This window comes from Episyrphus balteatus, chromosome 3, assembly GCF_945859705.1.
Source record: "Episyrphus balteatus chromosome 3, idEpiBalt1.1, whole genome shotgun sequence".
Taxonomy (NCBI): Eukaryota; Metazoa; Arthropoda; class Insecta; order Diptera; family Syrphidae; genus Episyrphus; species Episyrphus balteatus.
Window position 1 is genome coordinate 22,333,124 of NC_079136.1, and position 11,744 is coordinate 22,344,867.

At 27.7% G+C, this 11,744-nt stretch overlaps 1 protein-coding gene across 1 annotated transcript; it reads right to left on the reverse strand.

Annotated features, from left to right (window-relative positions):
- Nucleotides 1–1,247: 1,247 nt before the first annotated feature.
- Nucleotides 1,248–8,729, reverse strand: LOC129913767 (hyaluronidase Tab y 2.0101-like). The gene is made up of 5 exons (XM_055992611.1): nt 8,629–8,729; nt 2,608–2,681; nt 1,948–2,550; nt 1,592–1,891; nt 1,248–1,531 (listed from the first exon to the last, which is right to left on the reverse strand). The coding sequence occupies exons 2-5, from the start codon at nt 2,673–2,675 to the stop codon at nt 1,456–1,458; spliced, it is 1,047 nt and encodes a 348-aa protein (XP_055848586.1). The 5' UTR covers nt 2,676–2,681; nt 8,629–8,729; the 3' UTR covers nt 1,248–1,455.
- Nucleotides 8,730–11,744: the final 3,015 nt, after the last annotated feature.

The following is an 11,744-nucleotide window of genomic DNA, read 5'->3' on the forward strand; positions in this document are numbered from 1 at the left end:
CAATCTTACGTACGTGTAAGTGTATTCCCATTTAAATAGAAATGTATTTATAAGGGTATTTCATTGACGAAATACGTGTTACCAAAAATATCTTACCTACTCAGTTTTATAGACGATTGTTGGGGTGCCCTCAAGAGGTTATAATTACGATAAGTTTAGTAAAATAAGCTAAAGAATAAGAAGATAATTTCAAACTCAGTTCTAAAACGTGTAAGAGAAAAAACCATAGAAAAAACATTTAATCATAAAAACTATGTTATTCAATATAAGTTCAAGTGACCTCAACTCCACTTAAAATAAAAATAATTTTAATAATTTTTTATTATTTTTGTTATTTTTTCTTCGTTATTAAAAACTATGTTTATAGTACGTATACACCAGAGTGTCCACAAATTCGCAAAATGGAAATTATACTGTAACTAAAGGTTAAGTTGATAAAAAATTACAAGAAAAAAATAACTCTAACACATATTTATTGGGACCCTTTACAAAATGTAATAATAATTGCTAAAGCTTTTAATAAAAAAAAAAACACCTTTTTGTTAGGTTTTGAAGTTTAGTTTTGAAAAGTCCCTAATTTCAAGTTCATGTGTACACTCTACAAGTGCTTATTATAGTTACAGTTTTATTTCTATACCTCTAACCCTTCAAGAACATAACAACTTTGTTAGTTTATCTCGCAAATTAATAAATATACTTTTCAATTAACAAGTTGGCGATTTATTGTCAACAGTTTTGATTTTATCTGCTTCCATGAATATTATACTAATCATAGTTCAATTATACTTTTATGTTCCATCTCAAAAGTCAATAAGATTTCAATTAAAGAAAAATTACAGAAATGAAAATAAAAATGTACACTTCAAATAGCCCACCACCCGTGGTGAAAATGAGTATATAGTAATTTAACTTAGCTTAGAGTTTTCTTATAGCAATGCAAAATGCTTGTCACTATTAGTTTAACATTTTATTACTCTTGGACAAGCTAATAATATAATTGGTGATTAAATGACTGTGTTTTCAGTCGAAAAAGACATTAGATATTGGATTTTAAGAGAAGTCATTGTTTTGTTTTTTATGAAAATGTATATGATTATATGTGTTAAGTGGATTTTAATTATAATGCATCATAATTGATTGCTTTAATGATCCATATAAGAATAGCAAAATGCTTACGAATAGTTCTCAATTTTCTCTCAGTAATTGATAAGCAATTTATACAGTATTAAATTATTAATAGAATTTCTTTTTATTGTTTGTAAACTGCACTCATAAATTTTCACCAATTTTAAATTTTTTTTTGTTTTGGAAAGAATTTTTTTTTAGACCTTTTCAACAACATGCTTTATAAAAGATATTTAAAAATAATATCTAGGTTACAATTGATTGCATTGGTTGAGAAAAATAGATACAAAAAGTATATTTTGTGCCAAGTGTCTTTAATTCATTAAAATATCATCTTATACTAACCAACCGAACTGCAGGTCCCAATTGTTCTTTTACATACATTTGAAACTCTTGACACTTTATTCTGAAAATAAAACGAAGGCATTTTAAAGATTTACCAATTTTTCTTAATTAATTAACTCACCGAGAATCAAGATCATAAGAACTACCCCACAAAATGACGCCATCTGCTCCTTGACGTTTAACCTCATTAAACATTTCGAAAGTAGTTCCAATATCAATATACTTCAAAGTATCCGTATACAAATATCTGTGATAAACCAAAACTTGTGGCCTTTTTCTTCCTTTATTTTGATAATTTGCAACACGCAAAGCTTCAATTACTCTTCCTCTTATTAAGGGCATGCGATTTAAAGGAGGAATTTTCTCTTGTAAATACACAGAGGGAAAAATCGCATCAGAAGACTTGAACATCCACTGGATTCTTAAAATTGTTTCTGGTTATAGAAATGATGACGAAATGCAAACAAATAAACTCACATATTATTTTCTTCGGGTACACCTCTCGCACATTTCTCCGGATTGATTCCATTATTAAAACAATACGGAAATGCATAGTATCCCCATTTAGCATTTGGACGTAATCGTTTGGCAGTCAGCAAAGTTTCGAGCATAAAAGTCTTTCCTCCGATTTCAAAATTCATTTCAGCTTCATTTTCGATTTGTTTTTTTGACCATCGAGGATGATTTTTCTGCTCAATTTGCATTGACAGAATTTTATAAGGCTTTAGGGTTCCGAAATTCTGTCTATAAACTGGTCGCCAAGACTCAAAATCAATTATTGCAATGCCAGAGAAATTCGTATCAGGAATTAGCTCTTCCAATTGCGATTCGAAAAGTTGCAAATGCTCAGACAAATTACCCTCCTGTGGGACGCCATGATTTCTGTAGAAAAATTCATTTGAAGAAGTGTTCTGTAGAATTGCAGGAAAATTACCAGGATCATATAGAATTGATACTTGATCCCCTCGAAAGGTGTTATTTTGATTATGAACTATTCCATATTCTGTTTGGAGTGTATCAAATTTAATTTGATATTTTGCACACATGAATGTGGGAATATTCCAATAAAATTTGAAATCACTAAAATAAAAAAAAGATAAAATTAAATTAAAATATATAATTTAAAAATTTAATAACCTCGCAGTAATGCATATCCAAAAAGAACATAAGGTCAGTGATTTTAAAAGCCATTTTGCAAGATCCATAACAACCTGAAATTAAAGTAAAAATATTAGTAACACAACTGTCGACTATGGTCAAAGCTAAAAATATTTATAGCTTGAGATAAATTAATTTATTTTCAACTCTCAAAAAATGTTGAATTTTGTCGGATTTCGGTTACACAGCTTAAATAAATTTAGTTTAGTTAAACAAACTTTAGAAATACTTAAACTATCTTGGCGATTTTTTTTAGGTGGTGGAGGCTGGTAATGGAACCCAGACCTCTGTTTACATAGTCCATCGGACTAACCATTGCACCACGAGTACTACAGACCAAACCAGGACAGAGAGAGAACAAAATTAAAAAAAAAAAAAAACGATTCCTTATCAATATATTGTACTTTACGGGACAGGGAACTATCTTCAGGGAAACTACCATACGTGGAAATAACATAACCTCAATTGGGAAATAATTTCACTCTTTCTTGGTGAAGTTATTTCCTATTAAATATAAAAACTCACTTCATTTTTTCGAAATTCACTATAATTTGACATTATAATTCGCGGAAGTGGGAAATGATTTCACTTTTTGATGACGTTAGCTGTTTCTTTATAATTATGGATAGTTGATCTTTAAAAAATTGTAATGCAATCTGGGCCAAAAACTTATTTGTCTGTATGTCTCTATCACGAGCTACAAACTATACCTGTGAATCGATTTACTTCAAACTAGTTAAGGATTTTTTTCCCTAGAGGTTATAAATCGATTTTTTTAGAACTAAATGGTTATTGCTTTATAATTAAAATGGAAAAGGTTTTTTCCCAAATTGATTTTGATTAAAATAAGTACCTACATGTATTGTGGCAAATAAGGTTCTTTTTTTGAAATAAAAAAAGGTTTGGTACTGATATTAGCGGTACCTGCCATTGAATCGTTCTCTTAGTGTCTGATTTTCTAAGCCCAGTCATTTCGTCAGAAAAACGGCTTAGAAATACAAATGAACCGAGAAGGCTAAATTTTTTATATGTTTAAGGAGGTGCCTTAAAAAAGCTTAACTTGAAGTTTTCGACGAAGATTATAAAATAAATACATTTTTTGACAATGTATACTGTATGTATCAAAAATGGGTAAAACAAAAACTATTACTAATTCCTTCTCATTATTTATTAAATACATATATAAATTATGTATTAAAAAAACTACTGTGGAAAAACTTCTTTAAAGATCAGAAATATCAGTGAGCAGCATATAAAAAGCAGCGATTAATAGCTGCTATCTTTTTACTCTTTAAGTAGCAGTTTGACGCCGCAAATTACTCTTTAAATAGCTTCCTGATTTTGAATTTGATTTAAAATTAGAAATAACTCTTTACACTGAAACAATGGTATTTCATATAGAAGTTTTCTGTTTCGTAATAATCGTGGTAAACTTTTTTCTACATCTTTGTTTTTTCTAATCATTTATCAAATCATTAGAAATGCAAAGAACAGAATGCTCACAAAAAAACAGTGATACTTTAAAGAGCCGACAACATTTTCTAAAAAAGAGCAGTGAAGTTTCAAGCAACAGAGTGCAGTTTGGCTAATAAAGAGCATAGAAAATTTTTATTGTTCTTCCTATTCACTTGATCGCTTCACATAATCATCATTGTAAATATAAGAGACAAAAATAACACAGAAAAATGGATTGGGTTGGAATTTTGTAAGGTTGAGGCCTGAGCAGTGAGCAGCTATATTGAAGAGCAATCGCAACTCTTCTCTGCTCAGTTGAAGAGCAGAATAACACTGGTCTGCAAAATTGAACTTTTTTTTTTCTCCTTCAAATAATTTTTTGATATTATGAAAGATTAGACTTTCTTCAATCTAAATCTGGTTTCAGAAAAATTCTATCAGGTACCATTTTTGTAAAAATGATTTTTGAAAAATGTGGGTAGTTTCTAAAAAATCAACCTTTTAGATTTATTTGAACTCGTGCAAAATTAAAAATATTTGTAGCATTGAGCTCAAATTTGGAGGACTTATTCCTCGTAATATGGCCTATCGATTGACATCAAATATGTCCTTTTACATTAATGTTTACTCATATTTTAAAATATTGATTTATAAAAAAAGCAGAAATATCGAAATCCTTTACTTTTTAGTTAATAAAACATGAACAAAAACACCTTAATTAAGGAAAATGTAAAATATCAACGCCCATTATATTTAAAAAGTCAAATATGTAAAGAAAACCATAATAAAATACATTAAACAAAATTTTTACGTGTTTTGTAATTTTATATGCTATTTATCTATTTAGAAATATCTTATTTGTAATAAACCATTCGATAAACTGCCTTGTAAAGCTTCAGATTTGTTTCTCCTAGAAACAAAAGTATACTTTTCTTAGGTATAGTTTTTGATGTGTTGAGTTAGAATCCGAAGTCAAAAAGATTCTATCACGTGATTATTTTAAGATATTCGCATTAAAGTATCACAAAATCAAGTTCTTAGAAAATCTCAATAAAAACTACTATATTTCACAAACCAGAGCTGACCGAAATTTTTTGAGTTCGGATTCAAAATCAGCACACTAAAGTCCATTAGAAAAGTATATTTTTGTTCTAGGGAGAAAGATATATTAATTTTTAGAGATCAATTTTTTATGATAAGATATGCCAAACCTACTAAACTTACTTAAATTAAGATATCTCGGAGAAGAAAAGAGATATTGAGAAGACTGAAACTGAATTTGAAAGGAAAAAATAAGTTCTTTTATAAACGGTAAAAATTTTAATTGAAAAATATAACATTATGCCAAAATATTTCTTCGAAAACAGCAAAAAAAATGGGTTTTGAGATTTTCAAACGGCAATATCTAACAAACGTGACGTGCTAGATCAATTCTGACTTCGGATTCGGAATCAGCATACAAAAATCCTTTAGAAAAGTATAGTTTTATTTAAAGGAGGATTTTCTTGCAGACCAGTGTAATTGACAGCAGTTATCCCGAATCGGAATAGCAGCCTTAGCTCTACTTAGTAACATTATTTGCAAAATAAAAACTTACTTTCAAAAAAAAAAAAAATCAATTAAAAAATAAAATGTTTTTTACCGACTTCCAAAAAGGAGGTATTTTTTTTTTACCTCATAACTTTGGACTGAGTGAACCCATTTTGATAATTCTTTTTCTATTGGAAAGCTGGTGGCTGCAATGTGGTTCCACTTTAATTTCGTTCAGTTCTAGCCATAGGAACTATTAGAAAAACCATAAAACCCAGTTTTGATCCATGGAAGTCGGTTTTGTTTTTTGATAAAAATGATTATTTGTTTGAATGTTTAAAAAAGATTCATTATTTATTAAGCTGAATAAATATTCTGATATTAAAACACCGAAAAAAATATTAAGATAAATTAAATTGTTTTGCTGATTTTGTGGTAACTCAGTACTAAGCTCAGTAAAATTTTGCACGGTAAACAAAAACAAATTAGTGCTAATGAATAAGGATAAATAAAAGTAATCGTTTATTGTTGTTTACAGTTATCAATATTTACTCAGTTTAATACTGGGTAACCACAAAAGCCATTTTAATAATTTCAATGGCATGTTTTTTTTTAATTTATTATTTTTACTATTATCAAAATTTGAGATTTTCCGAATACTACTTTTGATCACAAATTTTGAGTTTTGCTAAGGTAAACAGAATTTGAATCTGTGATTGTTTTGTCATATTTACTGTCTTTGAAAATAATGTTTTATAAGCGGGCAGAATTCTGAGCGGAAATTTCGAGCAATGAATGGGCCTATTTACTGAACGACAACATCTAATACCTTACAAATGGAAAGAATCCGATGAGAATCCTTTCGCTGTCATTTTTTATAATTTTTAATACAAATATTTTTACTTCATTAAAAGAAACCTTTATTTGGACGATGCACCAAAATTCGATAACAAAAATTAAACATGCACATTTTTTTGACATTCTTTCAAACAAAGAAACGTATGTATTGCGTATAGAATTAGAAGGATATTTTTCTATTTTGATTTTCTTTCACATAAACTTTAGTTGTTAGTTGTTTACACTTTGGTTGTTTTCCTTTGGAAAGTTTATTTCTTCACTATCTGATCAAATTTTTTATTTATAATGATAACAAGTAAACAAATTATGTTTAGTTAGATAATCAAATGAACTTCACCTTTTTTATGATGTTTAACTTTCGAGCCAATATTTATACGATTGATTTAATATTTTATTATATTTACATTTATTTAAATTTATATTTTTAATTTTCGGAGTAATACGAATTTGCTCAAATATAACATACGTATGTGTCTAATTAATCTTGAATATCAGCGTTATACTGACCACCGGTAGAATTTATAGTAACTATTATAGTGCAGAAACCCTCTGTCTGGTTGACTATTGTTATCTTTTAACTACACACAAAGACTAAGTATTATCTTAATATATTTGCTTAAGAAAACTCTTAATCAATAAATAAAACAAAAAATAAAACAAAAACATTTCTAGAATCATTGTTAAGAAAAGCACAAAAAAAATAGTTAAAACAGAGTGTTATTAACTAGTTTCTTTATACAATGGGAAATACTTCTTAGACACGTTTTTATAACAATCAATATAAACACATATCCTTTTCATAAAAAAAGTTTCTATTATTTAAATTTGCATTGATACACACGTGTAAGTTTCTTAAATATTTTAAATAATAATGTTTTAATTAGAGAACATGTACAAAATTAAAAAGTACATCGACAAGTATTTCAGTAGCACCCTGTATTACATCAGCTGTTTTAAATAAAAGCTGTTGTTTGTTGATTTTGTATTGCACAAATATCAGACTATTACATTTGTAATAAGTAGATAACACTTCTGTCTGTAGTTCGGCTTCGGATAATCACACTTACATCAATTTAAAATTGATTAAATTTTTTTATGATTAAGATAAAAAAAAAATGCTTTAGTTTAATGAAATAAAATAAAGCTTTTTTGGCCGGTCAAAAATGGGTTATGAGCAATTTTGTTTATTATTGGGATAGGTTTGTAGGTACTCAGAGATATATTTACTAATAAATAATCTAATCAAAAATAAAATCCACGACTTAGTTTCACGTACTTGCTTGTTGAGTTAAAAGATTTTACAACAACACTAAAAACACCAATATGCACGAAACACAACAAAACACTATAGTGTCACAGAGTCAATAAGTTTATGTTTGGTTAATTCAGAGGTAACTTTTAAAATTGTTGACTTAGGTAAAAATTATAGCAAGTTATAATCTTTTTATAGTTGGTTAAAATTATTTTGTAAATTTGACCTACAAATTGATTTAATATATACTTTTTTATCTCTGACCGTGAATATTGTTACATTTCTATTTATTAATGAGCCCGTATAGAAATGTACGTGAGAAGAATTAGAGAAGTAAATATTTTGTTTTTTGCTTTTTGGTAGAGTGTTATGAGCCACCATAAACTGAGGAACCACCTACTGTGGTGGAAAATACCAGAAGTAGAAAGAAAAATTAAGGTAACAGTAATAATAACAATTATTTGTTTCTTTGCTAAAATTAAATGTCATTCATTTTCAAAGGATTTTTTTTATAAATTTTGTTGCAATAACATATATTGAACTTTTTTTTGGATACTACTACATTTATTCTTCGTGTTTTTTTTTTTAATAACACAAAAAACTTGATGTTTTTATTAATTGTTTATCTTTGCATTTTTAACAGGTAATCAAAATGGACTCAAACTAATTTCCTGTAACTCTTTTAATTTATATCAACATTTCCAAAGTTAGTCAATTTTCATAAAATCAGGTTTCTTTAATGTTCCTATTTTGCAGTAATGAGATAATTTCATCATTTTTTTTTCTAAAGTTTTGCTTGTATTTGTTAAATATACAAAGATAGGAACTACTGATATAAAAGTTTTTATAAATGATTGTTGCAAATATTATGTAAATATTATTGGACAACTTATTTATTGTATTACTTCTTAAATAAACACCATAACTTCAGTTAACAAATTTATTTAAAATTAAAATAACAACTAGCGCAGCGCAACACAACGAAATTAAAATCACGACTGGAAAAAATTGACCACGGACGAATGTCACAGCAAAAGAGAAAGCCGAAAAAAATGATAAAATTGCAACTATACAGCTTGTTTTAATTATAAGCTTCCATCATGATTTCTCAGCTGAGCTGAGTTCAATGGAAGATTTAATGTAAACAAAAAAATTTAATTGATTATTATCAAATCAATTTAAAACAAAATATAAAAAACAAAACATAAACAGGAAGTTGTTTTATTACATTTAACAGTAGGGGTGCTTGCAAAAAAATATGGATTAAAGAAACATTTTTAAACTTTTTTCCTTGTCTTTAAATATGAAAAAAAAAACAACTACACAAATTTTATAATTAAATTAGAAAAAATAAACCATTTCAGTTATATAAATATTATTTTAATTACTTTTTATTACCTATACTTTTTGGTCCCATGTAGCTTAACCTTAATTCTTTTCATATTTGGATAGTATATGAATTGTGTTAAATATTCAGCCAAGGGTAAATTTTTGAACCTTATTTTTGGCAACTGAAAATGTATTTTTTCAATCAAGAGTGTCAGAAATGTATCCTGGACTAAATACATACTGGTCAACAACGAAAAAAGAGCTTGACCATACTTTTCTGAAGGATTTTTGTGTGTTGAATCTGAATCCGAAGTTAAGATTTCACTGGCACATCACGTTTTTGAAATATTTGAATATTAACGGCACAAACACGCGTTTTTTGATACTATAGGGGACGAATTACAATTTCACCATTAAAATTTTTTTTTTTAAATCTCAAAAAGCCATATTTTATCATCTTTATTATGTTTATTTTTTTCTATTTTTTTTCTATTTGAAATACAAATTTATAATATCTCAAAATCTTGGTGGATGATTGTTTGAACAAGATTTTAAGTAAATTCCAGTTTTCGACTCCTGATTTGGATAAAAAAAGCAGAGTATTACATAAAAATATGTATGTATTTTATATCAAACATCAAAAACCATTTCATTAAAAATTAGTTTTTGAGACTTTTTGGCGAAGGTATAAGTAGAGCTGATGGTGCTGAGGTGGTGGAATAAATCTGTGAACGGTTTTGAATTCAGCACACTCAATTTAATTAAAATCACCTTATAGAGTTCTTGCTCCCGACTTTTTTTGTTTTTTTTGCCGACCAGTGATATTTAATCCAATTCGCACACAGAATTAAATGAAAACAGATATTTTATTAAATTTTTGTCTAAAAGGCAAGATCGAGAATTCGAACCACACGATTTACGTTTTCTTCTTCTCCATTAATTGTTAAGAATATATATTGACGAAAATTTAAAAAAATTATAACGAAAATAATAATAATAATACAGTAAAATAAGGAGAAAAAAGGGGTAAATCTCGGAATGAATGTTAGTAGAATTTTTTTTTGCTCAATATCTTCCTTTTGCCATTCTATAACATATCTCAAAAGTCTAGAAAAATCGCATGTCCGCTTGTCGCGATTTCAAGGTCAAATCGCGAAATGGAGATTTTCAAAATTAGCAAAAATAGGCTATGGTATTATATACACATATGATACATGATTTCAAGGTATTTTTTAACGTTGATTCCAAAAAATCTAAAATCAAGACAATCTGACGTCTCTGGAAAAAGTTATACCTGTTTTTCATCTGTCAACTCATATTATTATAACAGTTGCAAACTTACTGCCGAAAAACCCTTTAAAGTTATGGTAGATGAACCAAATTTTGCATGAAGATTTTAGAATCCATCATTATTAAAAATCAAAACAATCCATTACAAAAAATATATATACCTACGAAATAATGGCATTTTTTTGATGGAGGGGCAAATTTTAGGATATGCACTAAAGAAGATTCTTGTTCATCTTAGGAATAAGTGCTAATAGGCTATTTTTTTCATTTCAATCTTTGTTTGGATGTTCTTTAGCTACCCTCAAAAATCTAAAAAAATCTCATGTCCGCAAGTCCTAATTTTCTTGGTTTGAAAATAAGGTGCAGATTTTAAAAAAATTGAAAAACTACACTTCAGATATTTGTGTCAGATCAACATGAATAAAGTGCATTACTTTTCAGGGATGGTCAGGTTGACTTGTTTGTGAGTTTTGTTGGAATAAGTGTTAAAAAATACCTTTAAATCATGTCGCTTATGTTGGTATACATATAAAAATTTAAACTTTTCTTATTAATTTTTTAAAATCTGCACCTTATTTTCAAACCAAGAAAATTAGGACTTGCGGACATGAGATTTTTTTAGATTTTTGAGGGTAGTTAAAGAACATCCAAACAAAGATTAAAATGAAAAAATTAGCCTATTAGCACTTATTCCTAAGATGAACAAGAATCTTCTTTAGTGCATATCCTAAAATTTGCCCCTCCATCAAAAAATACCATTATTTCGTAGGTATATATATTTTTCGTAATGGATTGTTTTGATTTTTAATAATGATGGATTCTAAAATCTTCATGCAAAATTTGGTTCATCTACCATAACTTTTAAGGGTTTTTCGGCAGTAAGTTTGCAACTGTTATAATAATATGAGTTGACAGATGAAAAACAGGTATAACTTTTTCCAGAGACGTCAGATTGTCTTGATTTTAGATTTTTTGGAATCAACATTAAAAAATACCTTGAAATCATGTATCATATGTGTATATAATACCATAGCCTATTTTTGCTAATTTTGAAAATCTCCATTTCGCGATTTGACCTTGAAATCGCGACAAGCGGACATGAGATTTTTCTAGACTTTTGAGATATGTTATAGAATGGCAAAAGGAAGATATTGAGCAAAAAAAAATTCTACTAACATTCATTCCGAGGTTAAACCCTTATTTGACTGGATTATAAGATTTTTCAACGAATTTTATAAAACATAATAAAAAGGTAAAAAAAAAAAATGTTTTTATAAACTCTAAAACAAGCTTTGATCTCCAAACAAAGTCATTTGGATTCTTGTACCTACAACAACATTTTTTTAGAAAAAATATTCAATTGGTCTTTTTTAAACCAATTTTTGATGATTTTTGAAAAAAA